At 51.7% G+C, this 21,967-nt stretch overlaps 1 protein-coding gene across 1 annotated transcript; it reads left to right on the top strand.

Moving 5' to 3' along the window:
• The first annotated feature begins 6,021 nt into the window (after nt 1-6,021).
• LOC114864660 (peroxisome proliferator-activated receptor gamma coactivator 1-beta-like) lies at nt 6,022-21,148 on the top strand. The gene is made up of 11 exons (XM_029165580.3): nt 6,022-6,806; nt 8,577-8,777; nt 12,686-12,802; nt 14,457-15,330; nt 15,595-15,640; nt 16,931-16,995; nt 17,075-17,639; nt 17,814-17,871; nt 18,722-18,840; nt 18,916-19,043; nt 19,130-21,148. The coding sequence occupies exons 2-11, from the start codon at nt 8,631-8,633 to the stop codon at nt 19,219-19,221; spliced, it is 2,211 nt and encodes a 736-aa protein (XP_029021413.1). The 5' UTR covers nt 6,022-6,806; nt 8,577-8,630; the 3' UTR covers nt 19,222-21,148.
• The last annotated feature ends 819 nt before the right edge of the window (nt 21,149-21,967 follow it).

The raw sequence follows: 21,967 nt of genomic DNA, 5'->3' as shown, positions 1-21,967 counted from the left end.
TGTTTGTATGAGTGTATGAGAGATGACCAGAGACTCACGTTCACGTAAATCACTTCATGTGTCTGCGAGGCCACACACGCACACGCACACACACACACACACACACACACACACACACACACACACACACGCACACACACTAGTGCAGGACTGATTAGACCTGATTGATTCACAGTAATTCCCACTCTCTAGCATCATCAGCTGTGTGTGTGTGTGTGTGGGGGGGGGGGTCATCTGTGTCTGCTGCAGCCGACTGGAACAACTGGTCATAAGACTGGGATCGGTGCTATATATAGACGCAGACGATGTTGGATCTGAATGAAGCAGTGGACTTATCTCAGATTTGAGCATATTTGCATATTGAGTATAATCTTTTTTCCCACTTAGGTTTTTTCTGCCTTGTTCTTTTATTCTGAGTGAGAGAGAAGCAGCTCCAGGGGGAGCAGAGTGTCAAACACTGTCTGTCTTCCCACGAGTCTCTCAGGATCCGACCGGCCGGCTCGTTTGTAAGAAGCAGGTTTCGTTTAGGAAAATTGGAAATTTCAAAGACTTGATTTTTTTCCTTTTTTCTCCTCGGCGTCAGCAGTTACATGAGGCTGCATTTGCACGTCTGCAAAACACGAAGACCCTCATTAAATGTTTGTAATATAAACTGGCCTGAAACCTGGTGTTGGTGGAGCAGTGACGAAATGATGCATGTGGGGCGTTTGCCAAAGTAAAAGCAGTAAAAGTATTCTAATAGAAATTCAGGCCAGAGAAGTGAGCGGAGCGGCAGCAGAGGACCTTGTGCTGCTCTGCTCTACTCTGAATCTACTCTGTGGATTTAAAAAGCATTTGATGCTCAGTCGAGCTTCTCTGGGTAAATAAAGATTAAACAGCATGAAATAACGATTCTAATTGATCTGCATCCTAATTTAGTTTCTGTCTGGACCCTTGCGAGTTTTCATTGTCTGACTTTGTAGCTCAATAATCAAACACATAATTGGCTTTTTGTGGCCCTTATTAAACATGGAGGGAGGTGGGGGCTGCAGGCGGGGGAGGGGCCCTTTATCCTCACTAATTATACACATCCCTTCTGTGTTGGCGGCGAAGGAGAAAAATGAGGATGAAGTTGTGCAGCCTCCACGTCTCTTTACCTCTAACACATTACTCACGCGTTCACAGGTGACACCAGTCCTTCGGGAGGACGGGACCAAATTCTACAGGGTCAGAACACAGTTTATAGAATATTTACTTATAGAATATATTTATGTATTTATATGACTTCATAATCTGTAAGCAGGTAAATTGAAATATGAGCCCCTGAAAATTTGTGTTAAAGCATCGATTAGAAACCCAACGACTGAGCAGCACCGGGAGACAGTGTCGAGGAAAAGGTTCCTTTAAAGCAAACAGAACCTCCAGCAGAACCAGGCTCGGGCTGCGGCCATCTGCTTCGACTGGTTGGTGTGAGCGCCGTGATATTTCCCATCCTCCTGAGTGGGTGACTCCTCCAAAAGCAGAAAGGCAGCATTGCTCGTGCAGGCGACACCCCCCCCCCCCACCCCCAGAGTGACGGGAAGTATTTTTACGAGGCAGCCTGTGCATCAGACGGATTATGGATAATCACTGACATGTTGTCTCCAGCAGAGCTGGGATCAAACGCCATCTCCTCCGTCTTCTCACATTTGACCAAGGTGGTTTGGCATCGAACCAGTTGGGGGATCTCTTGTCTACGTGTGCTGAGCTAATGAGTTACTATTCCTGTGCCGTGGGCATCATCTGGGTTCTGGTCCCGCGGCCTCCAGGACAGCTGTCTGTGCAGTCATTAGTGAATGTAAAGAGGAGCCTGGATGTGGACGCGGGGGGGGTCCGTGATGGGGGTCGCGATCTGATAAGTTTGAGGACGTCTAAGGTGTCATTTATAAAGCACTTCTGTCAAAGTGACCTAGAAGGAAGTGGGGGTAAAGGGAGTGCGACACTTAAAGGAGTCCCCGTCTGAGCCTTATATCTTCCATGTCACTTCATGTGCAAGGCTGTAAAGTGATTACAACTCTCCATCTTCTCCTCTCATCACCATTATTCAGCTATATGGGCTTCTGTCTGCCACTTAACCTTCACACATAACCCTCCACCCCCCACGCGCATCACAGTGGAATCATCTTTGAGGAAGTGTCTAAAATCACTCACAAGTCACAACTTAAATAAGTCGAGGAAAGTGTCCTGTCATGAGAGGACGCCTGTCTGTTGTGGCGCTGGAGATGTGGTCGGCCCCAAACCTCCATCACATCCTTAAAGGTCAGAAAAGCCATCTCTGGATCCCAGTGATGGATGAAGGAACAAGCTGAATTTAATTTCTTTCCTCTGGAGAACTGAGTTAAAGTCGTAGCCGCGATAGCAATGCAGCGCTAACGAAGTGGGACTTGGGCTTCGCCTTCGTCTTGTCGTTACTTCTGTGAAACCCCGTCGCTGAGCTTTTAGCCGTTCAGAGCTGGTGGTGTTGAGGCCCGCGAGGGTCGGAGCAAATCATTTGCTACACACCAGTGGACGCAGCCAAGCTCAGAAATCATCCCTTTATTTTCAGAGGCGACTTCTAGTCTTTTCTCCGCTGCGTTCGTGTGCGAGCGGAGGGAGCGTGGCCTTGTATGGTGCTGCTGCTGCTGCTGGATCTGCATGCGTGCGATTATGTGCTGGCCTAAAGGGAAGTTTGGACAGGCCAGAGCGCTGATGGGGACTCACCAGCACATGACTGGGCTTGTGACCGGCCTTACATAACCTTCTAAAAGGCCTGTTGTAGCGCTGCCAGGAAAGCGGCAGCCGAGGCTTCAATACCTTTTTGTGCATCCATGAGGATGCATTATCATCACAGGCAGGTAACGCTTGGACCTTAGCTCAGCCTCACATTCTGTGAGTGAGGAACAGTGGCTTGCTCCACCACCAGATAGTTTGAGTAGAAACGAGCAGAGTTAAGGATCCTCTGAAGCCTCATCCAGGCCTCTACGAGCAGCAGCCCTGGAAGCTCCACCCTTCAGGGCGTGTGGTCCAGCTTCTCCTTCCAGGCCCGTGTGTAGCTAGCGTCCCAGCATGTGATTCATGCAGCCAGATGAAGACGGGTCAAACGGGACAGAACCCTCGGAAGGTCGAGGAGGCGTTTGCGTGCAGAGTCCACGCGCCGGCGCTCGCTGCCCTTTCGTGTCCACCCGCCCGTTTGCGTCCACAGAGCTCCCCACGTGCAGGTCGGCTATAAATAGCTCACGCTCAATGCGTGATTGTCCCAGCAGGCTTTTTATGACTGAATGGACCGGTAGGCTTTCACTGTTGTTGCTGAGGCAGAGATTAACCACAAATGGAAGTCACCCCCTCGACGCCTTTATTACTGGGAGGAAACGGGAGCCGTGGTTTGGAAAAGCTAGGACTAGGTTTTTAGTTAGAAAGGAGTTCAGACAGACACTGAACATTTGAATTTGTTTACATCTGCATCTTTCTTGTATCTTCAGCAGTCGATGATTCATAGTTGTGTTTTCCTCTTTATCGAAGCCTCTAAAGTCCAAACGAGCGCTGCCGCTTTCTCCCAAGGAGACATGTGTGTTCATTTCAAGGCCATTTGCTTAATCTGCCCATTCTGACGCTTCATTTAAGCTGTAATAGATTTAGGTGGAGCCTCGTGAGTGATGTGTTCTGTGCTGAGCAGCTTTTGTTATAGCACTGCCATTATACTGGAGTTCGTTAAGCTGTGAGCCAATAGGAAACGAGCATCAGACGCCTGATTCGTAGTTTGTAGCGTAAAACAGCTTTAAGGTCAGAGGTCACGGCAGCCAAACAATCCATTCACCAGATCAGATGAGACGGAGCTGTGGGAAAAAGGAGGCGTTGGAGCAGAGGAGGCAGCTCCGTCGCCTGCTTCCTCCTCGCGGCGTCTCTGACCCACGATGAGCTTCTGCCTGGAGCTCCATCGTTGTGCAGCGCGTGCAGCGCTGGGAATGAGCCGCGGACACGTTTACAGAGAGAGGCGTTGGGCCTGTGCACGGACGTGATGGGGCTCACACAGCGTAGTGGCGGAGTTTAAGGGTGTGCACTTTGTTGGTTTTCTGTTGCAGTTGTCTCCTGTTTGCGTGTGTGTGTGTGTGTGTGTGTGTGTGTGTGTGTGTGTTGTTTACGTTGTGCTCAAGGATGTTTGTATTGATTGACAACTGTTAGAGTAAAGGAAGTATAGGAGGAGACATGACAGGAGAGAGAGAGCCTGAATGGAAACAAGGAAATCAATCCGCTTGTCCTCAGAGGAGGAGAGAGAGAGGAGTGAAGGAGAAGGACAGAAGGAGAGAGGAGCAGATGAAGGAGGAGAAGGAGTAAATGCTGAACCATCTGCTCCTATAGTGAGTTAGTACCCGATGGGTTCACACACATGGAAACGACGAAGGGCAGGAGGACAGAAAAGAGAGAAAGCTGTGAGGCACCAGAGGAAGGAAAGGGTTGAGGGGTGAAGGACTGGAACCCGGGGGGGGGGGGGGAATAATGAGAGGACCGGTGGTGGAGGGGGATGAAAACTAACACACAGGTGGAGACGCACCTGCTTCACCTTCCAGAGGGGGAGGATGGTGTTTGTCTCTGTACGAGGTCACTGCTGCTCCCCTCACTTCATCACCCGCTCCCTTCTGACCCACATCCGCCTGTGTGCTCCATCTTTCCCCTCCTCCTCCCCTCCAGCTCCCACCTGCATCCACCTCTGTCCTCCAGCATCCCCCCCCCCACTCCCCCCTTCTCTCACGTCCTCCTCACGCGTCTTCTCCTCCACCCTCCGCTTCGTCTCTCCTCCCTTTGATCTTGTCTGCTCTGTCATTTAAAGCGTAAACGATATCAGCTCGTGTTCTGTTACTCCTTGACCCAAATAAACACACACTGAGTCAGTGCTGGAACAATTTCATGTGGTTGTATGAGTTCACAGATCAAAGATCTATGAGCTGCAATCATAATTACATGAAATTAAAGCAGTGGAGATGGATGTGGTTTTCTGGGCGGTGGATGTTGTTGTGTGTGAGTAGCTGTAGAGCAGAGGGGGCAGCGGTTAGCTTCGTCCTAGTCCCAGTGTCGCAACGATGAAAAGCAAGATAAGCACAAAAAAGTCAGTTTAAAACCGACAATAAGTGCAGAGATGGAAGAGAAGCGGAGACGATTTATGATGGTTAGGACTGAATCACATGCGCAGAGCTGCTTTGGTGAAGCAGTTGTCTGATGCTTGGTCTCGATGGAGGAGAGGAGCGTCTTAAGACGCGTCGGCCTGAAGGTTGAAACGAGCGGCGTCTGACAGACGGTTGCAGAGGAAAGATTAGAGCTGAGGAAACCTGATAGAAGCGAAAGCGTCCGTTTGCTTCAGTTGGGCGGTTTAACTGGTCTGCTCTGTCTGGAGGAGGAAGCGAGAGTGTGTGTGTGTGTGTGTGTGTGTGTGTGTGTGTGTGTGTGTGTGTGTGTGTGTGTGTGTGTGTCCGTGCGTGTGTCCGTGCGTGTGTGTGTGTGTGTGTGTCCGTGCGTGTGTCCGTGCGTGTGTGTGTGTGTGTGTGTGTGTGCGCATGCGTGCATTTGTGTCCGTGGGGGGGGGGTCTCATACATACAATAGCACATTGATCTGTTTTCCTGCTCTGATACTTTTATTCCTGGTGAGAACGTGCTGCATCCGCGTCTCAGCTCTTCCTCATTCTTCTTCCTCCCTCCCTTCAGTCTTTCCTCCCGCCTAAACCTCACCCACGAGACCGCGTTGTTTCCCTTCAGCCTGAGTCACGTACGCACTCTTCCTGCCGCCGCCGCTGCTGTGTTGTGACTGCAGGGTGTCCTTGCAGACGGCTTGGCCTTTTATAGGGAACTTAAAGGGGCTTCATTGTGTTCTAGTGACACCTGTAATAACTCTTAGCCGGTTCAGAATGTTCTGGAGCAGCTTTGACCACTGCTCGCATTCTGTGGGACTTCTTTAGTGTTTTTTATCGGGTTTTAGGGCTTTGTGGATGAGGTCCAACAGCTTTTGGGGGGAGTTTTCAAGACAGAGCGGATCCTCTAAACGTTCAGGATAGTTGAAGCCTTGTGAACGGGGTTCATACGGGTCCATTCTCCACTCAGACTCTCCTCAAATGATCTGAACTAGTTGTTAGCTTGTTTTGCAGCTCAGCAGCTCATTCCTCTGACTGACACGCTTCAGCCGGCGAAGGGGAACTAACACCTGAAGACCTCCGGGTCACGGTGGTCTTTGCTGTGAGCCGTGGGGACGTGTGGGCCTGGTCCTGGGAACACGCCTCTATTGGTTTCAGTGTTGGCCTCTAACGCGGAGTCTCATTATGTGTAATGAGTAGCTGTTGACGAGTGTGACTGATAACGTACAGTGAACGCAGCGCGGCCCAACGGGAGCTCAACCTCCACAGTCCTGATCGGAGCCGTCTGATCGCTGGAGCCACCTCAGTTCCCGTGCAGCGGTTCCGTGTTGTCCTGTTGGAACCCGGACCCCTCCAGCTGGGCTCCGAACCCCCGTTTGGAGGGGTCACGCTTTGCACAGCGCCACATGCTGTTCTGTTGCGTCTCCAAAGAACAAATCGCCCGGGAATTTTGCTTTCGTCTGGATGTTTGACTAACACGACCTTTCCCTCTTTTTCCATCCTCAGTATGGGGAGGAGGAGGTGTGTTCGGACCGCTTGGACGCCGACTTCCCGGACATCGACCTCTCCCAGCTGGACACCAGTGACTTCGACAGCGTCAACTGTCTCAGCGAGCTCCAGTGGTGCAACGAGCAGCCGGTGGACGCGTCGCCGGCCTCCGTTCACTACAGCACAGCAGACGAGCTCTTCGAGGTGAGACGGCACCAACGCAGTGTAGTTGATGATGATGATGATGAGGAGGAGTTCACCAAGCAGTAACAGAATCCAAGGATGCGCCTGAGAAATTCAATAAACGTTTGTAGGTCCTTTGTGACGTGATGAGGTTGCAGCCGTTGAAACAGACTTGGGTTCAAGTTACAGTGAGATGGAGCCGCTTTGCTTTGTGTGAACCTTTTATTTCTCATTACACTGTTCGTGGAAACATGTTGCACAGATGAAGCACGGGCTGCAGGGTTTGATCAGACAGATGTGGGGGCGAGTCGGTCACCCTTCACACGATCCCCCTGCTCTGATGTGAAGCAGCTCCGTGCTTCTAGCAGGCAGAATGCAGAGACCAGTCTGGCGTTGATCTCCTACTGGTTTCCAGCTCCTCGTCCCATTGGTAAAAATAGGACTGAGCTGTGTGAGACGACCTGGCAGCAGGAGCGGCTTAAATCAAGGCCTGATGGGGAGACGCAGGCGCTCCAGCCTTCATTCTCGTTGACTCTCCATTAGCCGACGTCTGAGTGGCTTTTCCGTCTTCCTGTTGTCAGCACAAAACGTTTCAATGCACTCGACATCTCAGGACAAACAGACGCAGAACAACCAGACGCGTCACCACGGAGCTGCTGCTCGTCCCACAGGATTCACCTCCTTCATGGCTGTGGTCTGATTGAGAAGCTGTGTTTTATTATTGTGCAGCAGCAGGTCCAGGTGCTTCACATCAGTCTCAGACCATATTAATTCTAACTGACGTCTGCTCCAGCAGCTCTCCCACCCTGTAGATTCTCATACTGCATCACCTCTATTAGACTTTCCCATGTTGATGCCACCCACCAGCTTCCATTTCCTTGCTGCATTATATTTCAGCCAATGTTGTATTGATCAGAGTAACACGGGAGGCGTTCTGTTCGAAACAGCCGTAATGAATAGAGTGATAAGCTGATGGATGAAGCCACCGCGTCCCTGTGGAGTCTGTCAATATGCATCTTATTTAAGCTCAATATTAGCTTCGGATCTCGTGATGGACGGGATGGATCTGCCTTGATTTCACCTCGGAGAGTCAGAGAGGTTGGGATAATTATACATTATAACAGCGAGAAGATGATAAGGTGTCAAACACTGACAAGAAAATGTTTGTTTTGTTCAGGGAATATAATAATGGACATGAAATAGAAGCTTCAAACAAACGACTCTGGTGATGAATTCTCCATGAACCTGTCTAATAATCTGATGTAATGTACAGTAGCTCAGATTCTTCTACCGACTTCCTGTAGAATCTCCAAATCTAAACTGCGCCGTTAAAGAGAGAGACGTCCAGAGTGTAATAATAAATGTTTGGCAGCCGGTAACGATGGAGCGGTTTGATAAAAGCAGGAGGCAGGTGAATGGAGCTTCCTGTAGCACCGCTATCACTGCTCTCAGAGCAGATGATGGAGAACGCAGGACTGGACTGCACGCTTCTACAAACATGAGCTTAGATACTTCAAATTTGCTCAGCTTTTTTCAGAATTGAGTTTCAGGGAGTAACGGCTCGACTCTCACAGGACTCTGAGGCTAAATCCAGTAACGTGGTCCTGGAACATCAGTCTGGAGCGACTGATTGAACCCTGACACGGAGCTTCCATCAGATTTACTCTGTTTCCAGGCTGAATATATAAATGTGTAGAAAGCTATGACTGGTGACACGATGACTGTGACTCCGCCTCCATGCGCTGTGTTTTACGGTGCTAACTACCAGGCCCGTTTGTGGTCTCTCCTCAGATAGAGGAGGAGAATGCGGCTCTGCTGGCGGCGCTGAGCGACAGCCTGGACGGCATGGTGGACGCCGAGGTGGGCGGGCTCTCCGTCTTCCCCGCGCTGGAGGAGGAGCTGGACCACGACGAGGAGGACGAGGACGGACTTCCTCTGAGCCACGAGGACCTGAGCCCGTCCCGGGGGGCCGAGGCCGAGGACCCATCACTAGTAAGACACAGCAGCAGCACTGGCCTCACTGTGTAACACACGCCTGAACCCGTGTTCCCACCTTAAACGCTCGTGTTCTCTTTTTGCTAGTGCCTCAAAATCAAAAGTGTCTCTCAGCTCCAAAAGCGGTTGAAGTGAGGCTTTATTACGGCTTCAAACGGCTTCGCCCCCGTGCCTCAGCATTCCCATGCCCCCCCCCGTCCTAATCTGTGCTGCGTTCACGAACCTTGATGTTCCCCTTGTCGGCCCGCGCGGTTCAAAGTCTGCCTGCACAGCGGCTCGCGGCCGCCTTTGATCCAGGCCTGTCCTGTGTGAGAGCGATCACACGTGCTCAGAGACGCAGCAGGAGCCACACAGGCGCCGTAAACAGGTTCAGACCGCTGCATCGGCTCTGGGCTGATGGATCAGTAAGAACCTATAGTCAAAAGACCTCTGAGCTGCTTTGTTGCCTTTAAATGTTATGTTGTTTTTATATCATTTAATAAATGTTTTATTAGAACCACTGAAATTGTCTGTAGATTACAGTTAACACAAGGACGTCTCCCGTGTGGGACGTTTAATAGTAACAACACGTGCCCAGACCTTCCAGTGAAGTTCACAGATCTTCCAGTTTGGGATCTGCTTCCATGAGTCCGTCCAACACGTGGTCGGTCTGTGTTGTTGTTTGTTCCTCCAGTCGCTGCTCGTCCTTTCACACAGTGCTGCTGGATGCCTCTCTCTCTCTCTCTCTCTCTCTCTCTCTCTCTCTGGGCCCCTCTGTCGTTTCCTGATTCACACTTCTAAGAATTCCCCCATTCCCACACACACACAGCACACGTCTCTGTTTCCCTACAGTGGACGTTGTGGACGTTTTTCTGCAGCTTAATTGAAGCAGGAAGTGATTTCATTGCAATAAACAACATATGATTGCTTCTGTAATGTGGCCTCATTGCACTTGTCAAGATGAATCTGGCAACTGGCTTAATTTGAATCCTGTTTCCCACCGCGTGGGGCTGCGCCTGCCTTTTCCCGGTCGCTCTGATTTAGCGGCAGCCGACAAAGATACTATTGTTGAGCCGCCGTGAGTCACGGCAGATGGCTGAATAAGTTCCTATTTGCAATTACACACCAAACTGAGCGATGTCAGTGGAGATGTGTTGGTTTGAGTTCCAGGAGCATCAGCTGTGAGCATCAGGGCTCAAACAGTCTAAACTACGGCTGATGCAAATGTAAACGATTCTATCGTAACAACCTGATGTGACAAAGGCACCACATAATGAGGTTGGGGCCTCTTCAGGGGCCTCCAACCGGGGCCCCGGTGGAGCCCAGCTCCATCCTGATGGTGATAATGTGATAGTCTCCCTCTGGAGGCCACGTCGGTGAAGTCGGTGCTTCACAGCCTGTTCTGGTCGCTTTCTGTCAGCGCATCGCTTGCAACCCGGCCTGTGTAATTAAAGTGTAACATGCTTCCTCTGCGCTGTCATGGCAACAGCAGACAGGACGCAGCCACACAGAACCGGTTCACAGCCTCCGGCCCTGCAGCTCACGTTTTGTTGAGTCCAAAACACCGGGTCAGAGATAATGAGCGGTCCGGCCACCTGATGCCGTCGGCTCCACTGTTGTTTTACACAACACTGTGGCCCCACGCATGAGCGCCCTGCCCTTGTTTCACCTCGGAGACGTCCTGATAACAGGGAGCTCAGAGTGAAGCCGCTCGATCAGCTCCATCTAAAAATGTTCTGCTCTTTTGGCAAAGGTCACACGACGAGCGAGTCTCTGGTCGGGTCCCAGCTCAACAGCACCAGCCCTGTCATGCTAACGCACAGCCGGACGTGAGGCGTTCAGGGACACGCTCACTATTTACTACTGCAGTAGTTCTGCAGTAGTACTGCTCTACCTGCACTGTTGCCCCTATAACATTTCCCCCGGAACTGTCGTGACACAGTTTTAACCACGTGATTGACCATAAAGGTTTAACTCACTGGGTCACTGTGACGCTCCCTGTAGTTCCAGCGACAGAAAGCAGAATATTTAATTTGGCTGAACATGAATCACATCAGGCTGCAGCCTGGCTTCCAGTGCAAACACACTCTCAAAGGCAAAAATAGCAGCGTGACATTCACGTCCACTCGGGGAAAAGCCTGCTTTAATGTCATTACGCCGTTTACTCTGAAGCAGCCAGATGTGTTTCACCCTGTTTCCATCACTGGAGTGGTTTACTGTCACATGATTACCATCATCTGCGTTCAGCCCTGGGAGCGAGGGCGTCCTCTACTGGTGGGAAGTGGCGCTGCAGGCGACCACTCAGGAGCGTGCGTCTGCGTTTTCAAATCTACTAATGATTTGTGCACATACGGTCATACACGTATGTAGAGGTTGGTTACATTTGTGAAGTGGGACGTTGAGCTCACATATCTGTAACACCGTGAGGGGCTCCTGTAAAGGAAAGCACATGATGCAGATGTGTTCTGAATGCTGAATGGAGCGTTTGAGGGGCCTGGAAGCTGCTGCAGCGTTTCACAGACACAAACCTCCAGTTTCCTCTTCACTTTGCTGAATGGGGCTCTGAGAGGAGCACCATCACATGCTGTGAGCCAACTTGGCTCGTCCACAAAGCCCCACGGTGGCCCCATTAGCCATGCGGGCAGTCGTCCCGTTCAGCCATTTGACCCAGATAGTATTCTGTGGTTACAGCCAGCTCTGCCGGGTGGCACCGCTGAGGCCGTTAAATATGAACTCCAGACAATCAGCAGCAGCTTTTTGCCTGGGAACAATAACCAGGCTTTAAAGGCTTCAGGTGATTTATGACTCATTCACTGTTGCTTCAAATGCACATTTCTGCCAACTTAAAATGACTGAATGGTATCGAGGTGCTGCGTCCTGTAGGTGCCCATAAAGAGATGAGCTGGAGGTGGAGCAGCCTGTAAGTGTCCATCAGTGGATGATTACATTTACAGCAGGTGATCGGTGTCTTACTTAATAGGGACGTGCTTTAATGTCCGACATCATGTTTATTGCCTACTGCTAAAAACTACAGTCCTCATGAGCCACAGCTGCAGAAGTCTGAGTCTCAATGGTTCTTATTACTGTAAAACCGCTTTACTTTTATTTTGTAATTAGCATTGTTTGCTAGAATTCTGCCCAGTTATCTGATCAGACTCCAGTACAGCTGCCTTAAGCCGACTCCCTGCATCAGCCTTCACTCTAGTTTATTTTGGAAACCCTGGTTTATCATTCTGCTCCCATCCTCTCTACTATCACATCTGTATTTTCCACATCATTTTCCTCTGGAGCAAACGCTGCGCAGCTTAGTGGGGGATTTTCTACCTAAGCTGATTTATATCAGCTGATAGCCCTGTCATAAAGCCTGGGGAATGAATGGATGAAGAGACAGATGAAATAAAGCAATGGAAGGATGGTGGCAATGAGGAGCTGTTGTGTTAATGCCCATCTGAAAGGTAATACACAGGGAAGGGGCCGGGGGGTGGAAGGGGGGAGATGACGTACAGAGGTTTACATGAACATGGGTGCAGCAGGTCAAAGAGAGGAGAGGCTGCAAAACAGAAGCAGGGAGAGGAACGGGCATTAAAGGATGCAAGGAGGGAGCCTGTAAAGACAGGTGGTGGGAAGAAAGGATGGAGCAGAGGTGGGAGGAGTCCAGCTCCTTCATGGGGAGTAAATGCTCCATATCAGAACCTCGTGGCTTCGGCTGCACGTCACTCATACAAAGCTTTAAGATGCTGTTGAAATAATATGCAAAAATGTTTTTAATGCGTGATGAAGGGAGGGATCCTCGTCGCTCCTCTTTATCCGGTTCACAGAGAAACTGTCCCAACATTAAATCCCCTTTTTTTGTTTTTTTACCGCTGACTTTCAGACGGTCGGGTCGCGTCTAACCCGTGTCCTCTTCTCCCTTTTTCTTCTTCCAGCTCAAGAAGCTGCTGTTGACTCCTCCTAACGTGCCCACGGGCGTTGATGCGCTCAAAGAGGGCCATCGCTATAGCAACAGAAGCCTCCATCTACGGCCAGTGAGACCTCTGGTCAAGGTGAGCACGAGGAGCAGGTCTGTCTGTTTGCAGCAGCGAGAACAAGCTCCCTCAGTGATTAATACAATAAAAGCGTGTCTGAGGCGTCTGTTCTGCCGTCACAGACACGCGTCTGTTTGCCTGGTTAACGCTTCGCTCCCTGCGTCTCCTGGAGGCTGCAGAGATAACGAAATTGGATTTTTCCCAAATCACTTCCACTCAGTCAGTGACTTAAAGCAGAAGTAATTCAGCACCAATGCAGGGACGGCGGTCGGCCGCTTCAAACAGGTGTCTGCAGTGCAGTGTCAGAGTGGAAGTTAAATGTGAACAACTGCAACAGTCCACACAAGAAAAAGTATAACGTGTTGCAGCAGAAGACGAGTCTGTCCTGACGTGTTCTCAAAATGTCGACTGTCTTTAAAGCAAAGTTGGAACAAACGGGCCGAGTATGTGTGTGTCCAGTACCAGCTCTCAAGCTGCTTCGCACCTAAAGAAACAGTTTCCGCTGAGACGGCAGAATGAACATGCACATTAATTGTAGACAGCACATGAGCAGCTGACATGAGGGAAATGCTGACAAAGCATAAAATGGACTGAAAGCACGTCATCTGGCCTTAAAAAGCCTTTCAGTGACAGCAGCTTGTGATGGAGCCTGTGGTGTTAATGCTTCACATTAGTGTCCCTGCTCCAACATGCCTTTCTTGGACCAATGTCCAGCAAATGACATCAGCACAGTTTTTTGCTCCTGAAAGGCTTCATGGACCGAACACACTGGTTCCAGCTCCTTCCTTCATGCTGGCAGACGTCAGATGTTTGGTTGGAGCAGACGCGTACAGTAGCTGCTGCTGTGACTGCTGCTGCTGCTGCTGCTGCTGCTGCTGCTGCTGAAGCTGCTGCTGCTGCTGCTGAAGCTGCTGCTGCTGAAGCTGCTGAAGCTGCTGAAGCTGCTGCTGAAGCTGCTGAAGCTGCTGCTGAAGCTGCTGCTGAAGCTGCCTGCTGCTGAAGCTGCTGCTGAAGCTGCTGCTGAGAGCTGCTGCTGAAGCTGCTGCTGCTGCTGCTGCTGCTGCTGCTGCTGCTGCTGCTGCTGCTGCTGCTGCTGAAGCTGCTGCTGCTGCTGCTGAAGCTGCTGCTGAGCTGAAGCTGCTGCTGCTGAAGCTGAAGCTGCTAAAGCTGAAGCTGCTGCTGAAGCTGAAGCTGCTGAAGCTGAAGCTGCTGCTGCTGAAGCTGAAGCTGCTGAAGCTGCTGCTGCTGCTGCTGAAGCTGCTGCTGAAGCTGAAGCTGCTGAAGCTGCTGAAGCTGCTGAAGCTGAAGCTGCTGCTGCTGCTGCTGCTGCTGCTGCTGAAGCTGAAGCTGAAGCTGAAGCTGCTGCTGAAGCTGAAGCTGCTGCTGAAGCTGAAGCTGCTGCTGAAGCTGCTGCTGCTGCTGCTGCTGCTGCTGAAGCTGCTGCTGCTGCTGAAGCTGCCGCCGCCCGCGCTCTCAGAGCAGCAGCTTTTTGAGGGCACTTGCAGGTGAAATGCGCTGCAGATGTGAAGTGTTGAGTTTTGTCATCGCTTGCTTCACTGAGGTTATCGTTTTATTGTGACGTCCACTCATGAAGCCAGGATTTGCTCGTTTCCTACTCATCCCCAGCCCAGACGCGCTCGCATTGACGTCTTTGTGTGTCTCTGCTGCTCAGACCGACCTCCCTCAGGAGCGGAAGCCTCGCGCCGTGCGTCCGGCGAGCCGCCTGTGCACCGAGCTCCACCGCCACCTCACCACCGCCCAGGAGGCCGAGGGCGCCGCCCCCGAGGAGGAGGAGGAGGAGGAGGAGGAGGAGGGCGACGACGAGAACAGCGAGTCGGAGGACGAGGAGTCGTCCAGCAGCGAGGTGGAGGCCGCCGCCGCCGCCGCCGAGCCGGCGAAGCCTCAGTTCAGCTCGGACAAAGAACTGCGCTCGGTGGTGGAGCTGATCACATACATGCACACCTACTGCCTGCCCACACGCAAGCAGCAGGGCTGGGAGCGCAAGGAGCAGGACCTCCACAGGCCTCGGGCCCGACCCGAGGCCGCCCGGGCCCCCGGCACCGGCTCCCACAGCAGAGTGATCCTGGTGGCCAGTCCCGGGTCCAGTGGGGGCTCCGCTGGGCCGGGCAGCGCCGCCCCCCGGAGGCTGCCGTTCGCCAGGCGGAGGGAGATGAAGGCCGACTCCCTCCTCCGGCAGCTCCTGCAGCAGAGCGCTGCCTTTGACGTGAGCAAGCCTTACAGACTGCACAGCGCCCCCTACACCCGCTCACACAGCCCCAACGCGGGCGGCGCCACCGGGCCCAAACCAGAGCTCAGTAAAGACTGCTGCTCCCCAGAACGGACGAGCTCCTGCTGTGAGGGTCCGCGGAGCCCGGAGGCCCCCGAGGACGGCGGCTCCTTCTCCGTGCGGCGCTCGCTGCGTTTGGCCTCCTTCCCCAGCCGCTTCGCCAAGAGGCTGCGCCCGGGTCGGGCGAGGGGCGGCGAGGCCAAGGAGAGAGAGCACGGACGGCCAGAGGTCAAAGCGCCGCCAGCCTGCTGCCACAACGGTGAGAGCGAAGCCTGTGGAGCTCACGTGTGCGGTGTCATGTCCCACCACCAGGTTTAGACGCATGTGTCATTTAGACAGCAGTTAACGTGACTCCACACGATTTATAAGCTCTGATCTGAGTCACGCAGGAGGTGAGGAAATGCCGGTTCTGCCCAGTTTCAGTGTGTTTCTTACAAAAGATAACAACAAATGAGATTTTCCTTTTCAGTGCGGATATGATGCAAATATAAGCATTGTGAGCATCCTTGTCCTCTGATTGCAGAAAAGCGCGCCTGCCTCTGTCTACCTCTCAACCCCAAGTCCACAGGGTGAGTAGCTCACTAAACCACCTGCCGTCTCATCATGCAGCAGTTTGTGCAGTGTGTCGCCTGAAGAAGCGAGTGTGCGGCGCTTCCGAGAGCACAGGCGTCCTTTTATGGGCTTCTTCTCATTCCTCTTTCATCTTCTTTATGTGGAAGCGTAAAGTGCAATCAAAACAGCCAGGCTGTCAGACAAATATGTGCAGTAGCTTCTCCAGAGCTGGAGGAGGTTTATTCAAATCATTCCATCAGCAGCAGTTTACCGGCTCATACTCAGGGCAAGACATGCATCAGCTCAGAGCTACACATAAAATATCCCACAACCTCCTGTTCTGCATAAAACCAAACCCGGCTCCGTAGAGTGCAGCGCGGAGCTGGAGGAGGGAACGTGTCAGACCCAGGCTTCCAGCTGAACTTCCTTCGTGGCATCTGCTCATTGAATTAACATGGTTTTTAAGCGGCAGCGTTTCTAACTTGCCTGTGATTTAAACTCAGGTAAACAGAGATTCTCTCCGTCACATCCCATCAGATCTTCACTTACTGTAATGGAGCCACATGATGAGGCTGCTTCCTTGTTAATGTCCAGTTAGGACTGTTATGGATTTGCTGGCAATTGTTTATTTATGAGTTCCATCCATCCACTCAGCGTATTAAAGTAAACACGCAGAAAGACTTCGCTACCGGTGATGTAACTGTAGAATCCACACGTTTAAATCTGGAAGAAAATGACAACGTTGTCTTTCTGGTGACGTAATAATCATGAAATCTGCTGAAGTCAGTGATTTCCCCTCAGGCCTGATTTGAATCTGTCACAGACGAACTGATGACCTCACTGCTTCCAAATGAACCTCTCCAAACTAGAACTTCAGCTCCTCGCTGTCTCTGAGCTGAATGGACAAAGCTTCTAAAGTAGTCGCCCAAAAAAAGGATTGTTAATTCCCCTCGTCTCTGTTCAGGGAAGGCAGAAACCCGCCTGAGGCCAGTCCGCTCGGCACTGCTCCTGCCTTTTGTGGCAACAGGAGAAACTGAAGCAGACCGCCAGAAATAGAAAGCAGAAGAAGAATAGGCGAGCGGACGGAGGAATACATATGGTTGTTGTGATAAGAAATGCAGCGCGCGGAGAAATGCCAGCAGCGTTTACAGAGGAGCATAATTCAAATTCAGCTGAAACTGTGCACTTTTCATGGGGGGGTGCGTTCACAGTCCTTTTACGGATGCTACGGATTCTGTTGACGTGAAACCTGCCACAGGTTCCAACCTGACACAGCATCTCCCTTTGTCTCATATCTCCACCGACAGAGAGTCCCAGTACAGCACCAAGGCGTTTGAGCAGACGCTCAGTGTGGATCTGTGTGGAACAGCAGGTAAACCACTCACTGACTCACCCGGCTGGAACCAGTATCCCCAGTTTGAGCGAGGCTGACACTGGTATGTCCTCCTCAGGTCTCACCCCTCCCACCACCCCACCTCACAAACCTGTTGAAGATGAGCTCTTCAAGCCAGCAGAGGGCGGGAAGGCCGGAGCAGGGAGCACCGGCGGAGGAGGAGGGAACGAGCCCATCGCAGCCAAGAGCTCGTCCTGGCTGAGCCGCGGCCACCACCAGCGGAAGCTGCCGGAGCAGACGGAGCTGTACGCCCAGCTGCGGCGCATGGGCCAGACCGGCCACAGCGACTCCCAGCGCAGGTTCGGCGACCACGACTACTGTGCTCTGAGCCTCGCAGACAACCAAAAGCCCAGCGCTGCCTTGCTCGGAGCCGTGGTGCAGGTGCAGGGCGGGGCCGAGGGAGCGGGCCACGCCCCCACAGCAGCTTCCCATCAGGAATGTGACGGGAAGGAGGCGGAGGCGGCGTCACAGGAAGCACCGGAGCAGCAGGCGCCTCCGACGGCGTCGCCACAGGCGGAGGCCACGCCCCCGAGCTCAGAGGAGGAGGCCGAGTGCTCGTCCCGCTCCCCGTCGCCCGTTCTCCACCTGTGCCCCGATTCCCCCGCCAGCAAGACGGACTCCAGGTGAGCGTGGGGCCTGGAGCGGTGATCAAACGTGCTGCACATGTTGTTAGCAGCGCGAGGACTAAGAGAAAAGGCCTGAGTCAGATCCTGCTGCAGGCACAACTTTCTTTCACTGTTTCCTGACTTTCACCTTGTGTCCTTATCTCACGGCTTCTTTTCTTCCTTGTCCTCTAGTGAGAACTCAGAGATCGGTCCTGATGATGAGCAGAGGAACAAAGCCACGTCAGAGGAGGTACATTCACTCTACAGTCTGTTTCAAACTAAGATTCAGCAGCGTGACACACATTTGACTGCTACATGATACAATGCGCAAAAATGGGTCAGAATGAGGCGCAAAAATGGGTCAGAATGAGGTGCAAAAACGGGTCAGAATGAGGTGCAAAAACGGGTCAGAATGAGACGCAAAAACGGGTCAGAATGAGACGCTAACGGGTCAGAATGAGGCGCAAAAACGGGTCAGAATGAGGCACAAAAACGGGTCAGAATGAGGCGCAAAAACGGGTCAGAATGAGGCGCTAACGGGTCAGAATGAGACGCAAATACGGGTCAGAATGAGGCGCGAACGGGTCAGAATGAGACGCAAAAACGGGTCAGAATGAGACGCAAAAACGGGTCAGAATGAGACGCAAAAACGGGTCAGAATGAGACGCAAAAACGGGTCAGAATGAGACGCAAAAACGGGTCAGAATGAGACGCAAACGGGTCAGAATGAGACGCAAACGGGTCAGAATGAGGCGCAAAAACGGGTCAGAATGAGGCGCAAAAACGGGTCAGAATGAGACGCAAAAACGGGTCAGAATGAGACGCAAAAACGGGTCAGAATGAGACGCTAACGGGTCAGAATGAGGCGCAAACGGGTCAGAATGAGACGCTAACGGGTCAGAATGAGGCGCAAACGGGTCAGAATGAGGCGCAAACGGGTCAGAATGAGGCGCAAACGGGTCAGAATGAGGCGCTAACGGGTCAGAGTCTCGTGGCCTCCGGCTGCTGCTCGGCTCTTAGTTCACCTGCTTCAGCTCCCACTTCTCAGCGTTCTGTACTGTCCTCTGTCCTGACTGTTGCCATGGTTTCCTTGTTGCCAGGACAACTGCCAGGTGTTTTACATCCACAACCTGCCAAGCAGCGTGACCCAGAACATGCTGAGGAAACGCTTTCAGGTTTTCGGCAACGCAGAGGACTGCAAAGTCATCGTCTGCAACGAGTAAGAGGCCGCGGTGGACGAGCGGAGCTCTGTGGAGGTGACGGGGAGGGATGTTAACGTGTGTGCCTGTTGCAGGGAGCGCTGTGGGGTGATAAAGATTCGCCAGTCGGGGCTGCAGAGACACTGGAGAGAACGGGACACCGTTTTCCAGAACGGGCCGGGGAGTCTGAGGAGACTGACGAGGAAACGCTACATAGACCTCGGTAATAAGACGCAGACACGGCCGATGCCGTTGGCAGAATGTTTAAAGTGCTGCCATGAGGTCACGTGCTGCTCCTCTGTGTTGCAGACGAGGCAGGTCCAGGTCCCGTCAAGAGCAAGTACGATGCACTGGACTTTGACACTCTGCTGAAGGAGGCCCAGATGTCTCTCCAGCGCTGACGGCCCAGCAGCAGACTGGCCAGCCTTAGTCCACAGCAGCAGCACCCTCCGACTGCACGGCTCCGCCCTCACAGGCCTCAGTACCTCCACGCAAGGCCCCCTTGCAAAGTGTTTACATTTTTACCATTGGAATAGTAGATAAGGACCTGTTGTTTTTGAAGCTCTTTTCACCGGAGGATACTGCGTAAAAACGAGGAACCGCTGGGAGTCCGTGGAGACACCACGGAGGTGTTAGGACTTGTGCTGCAACAGCTGTAGACGCTAACGTAGTTCTCTGCTGAACAACAGTAACGACGCTGCTTCCTGTCTGTTGGTGGCGCTGCCGTGGAAGAGCAGGCGTGAGGGACCTCTGTAGCAAAGCGTCGCGTCGCTCCTCGTGGTGTGTGTGTGTGTGTGTCTGCGTGTCTGTCCTGTTGGTAAAAAGTCGTAAAGAAAAGCTGTGCCTTCGTGGACGGCGGCGACCGCCCCCATGAAGCTCAGCGCGGTCGCATAACCAGAAAAAAAGAAACGACCCCTGCGTTGTTTTAGCAAATAATTGTGGTTGTTTTAAAATCTGTCGTGTGTGTGCTACGGACAAACAATAGAACAAAAAACATTAACGTAATCATTTGATGATAAAGTTTACAAATCTTAAATGAAAAACCAACCATTTGTTCCTTTTTTGTAACTGTAGTGCTTCCTTGATTTGATCTATGCACTGTAAGGAGCTCAGCGTCTCCGACCTCCGACCCCACGGCCTCTGCCACTGGCTGCTCAGACTCCTGCACCTGAATGTTGCACGTGTTTCGGCTCCTCTCCCGTCGGGGGCTCTGGTTTATGTCTCTGCTCTGTTACACACTGACTGGTGTCCAGTGTGTAACAGTGGGTTCCGACCCACAGAACAGCCCCAAAGTGTCCCAACTCAAACAGTGCCACAGTTCCCGTTTACACCCGCGTTGCAGCAGCAGGACAAAGATGGCAGCCGACACCCCTAAACCCGAGCCCACTTGAATCCACTGGATCTCTCTCTCCCGATCGGCGGTCGGTTCGAATGGAATGTATCAGAATCTGAATGTACTCGCGCGCTTTCCCGGTCCTGCTTGCCCTGTGGAGCTCATGGTGCTCGGAGGCGGAGCCGCCGACTGACATTCGCTGCCGCAGCCAGTAGCAGCCGCCAGGAAGCGGGGGAGCGCGTCCACGCCCACAGCCGGGGAAGTGGCAGCGGATGGGGTTCAAAGCGGGAGGTCCGTATGAGCGGAGCATCTCTACCTCACATCCATCCTCCATCCAGCCACGCTCCCATTGGACGCCCCCCCCCCCTCCCCTCAGCCGCTCCCTCCGGGTGGTGAGTTCATGTGTCGTACGGGGACTCCCGCCCGCGAGGGAGCGCTTCCTGTCTTTAACGCTGTCCGTCGCTTGTGTGATGGTTGTTGGCGTGTCCGTGTGTTGGAGTCTCGACCGTGTGTCCTTGTGAATCTGAGTGTTTCGTCTTTGTCTCGTGTCGGACACTGCTGACGCTTGCGGTTTGTGGAGGACGGGTCATCTTCCCTCCTCGCCTTCATCTCTGCGTTGTTCTGGTTTCCTGCTCCTCCAGTCACTTCTCTCTCTGTGGGTTCAACGTGAACTCTCCTTTTTTAGACGGATAATTGTTTCGGATCCTCGTTCTTGTCGTTTCACTAGCTAATCAACTTGGTAACACACAAAAAACTGAATGTTTACATCACTTGATTCTCCTTTGACTTTATTAGGAACGCACACTAAGTACAAAGGCGCCTTATTCAGTGTTTAAAAAAAAAAGGGGCCTGGAAGGACGACGCGTCTTCAGGCTCACTGACGTCCAAAACTAACAGTTTAGTGCTATACATACTGATTGAGAAACAAGGTGTACATTTTTAAAAAAGGGAACAAATTTAATTACAAAAAATAAAAAACTAATCACGAACAACTGAATGAGTATTTGTGCTTAGTATGTATACTACTAAAAAGTGAGAGAATGTGCTGGTTTACATATAAAAAAATGAGAAATTCTAATATGAGTATGTAATGTGTATATAGCACTATGCCTCATTGTAAACATAATGTATTGTGGGTTTTTCTTGTTTGTTTTTTGGATAACGGTGGCAGTTGATCACTAATCAGACAGGACGTGAGCAGGTTCCAGTCAGTTAATGTTTGTTCAGTACAGGGAGGAGGTTAAGGGAAAATGTGCACTGGCTCGTCCAATGCTAATAATTTGTTTTTAAAGAGAGGGAGGATTGAACTTTCCCTTTAGATCACCACTAGAAGGTTGTTTTGTTGCCGTTTATACAATGACTTCATGTTGATTTAGTTTTTTAAAGCAATTTGAGATGCAATATAATAATCTTATCTTTAAGACAGCCTTTGAAAAACCTGAGGTAATAATGTACAGTGTGGTGGGTCAGTCTGAGCTGTGGATTCATTAGGCTACTGTACCGTGTGTAGACTGCTGTTAAACACAAAAAACTCACAAACTACAGGAAACCTGTGGTCGGCTGCATCGTAAACACATAACACGTACTAATATACTCTTGCACAGATATTGTCCCAAGTAGTTTAATACCTTCACAATATTCCCTTGAGTCAAACCAAGCAGTTGGAACTACGTTGTCACCACGTTTTCACACTTGTACGACGGCATGGGCTCAAAGCTCCACGTGTGACTGTGGAAACAAAGCTCATCGCTGGTTCAACCGCTGGTTCAAATGTCCACTAGTTGATGCGAGGGGGGCACTGTAGAAATCCCACT

Source organism: Betta splendens, chromosome 10 (genome assembly GCF_900634795.4).
Source record: "Betta splendens chromosome 10, fBetSpl5.4, whole genome shotgun sequence".
NCBI lineage: Eukaryota > Metazoa > Chordata > Actinopteri > Anabantiformes > Osphronemidae > Betta > Betta splendens.
Note: the sequence above shows the minus strand (reverse complement) of the source record. Positions and strands in the feature narration are given on the sequence as shown.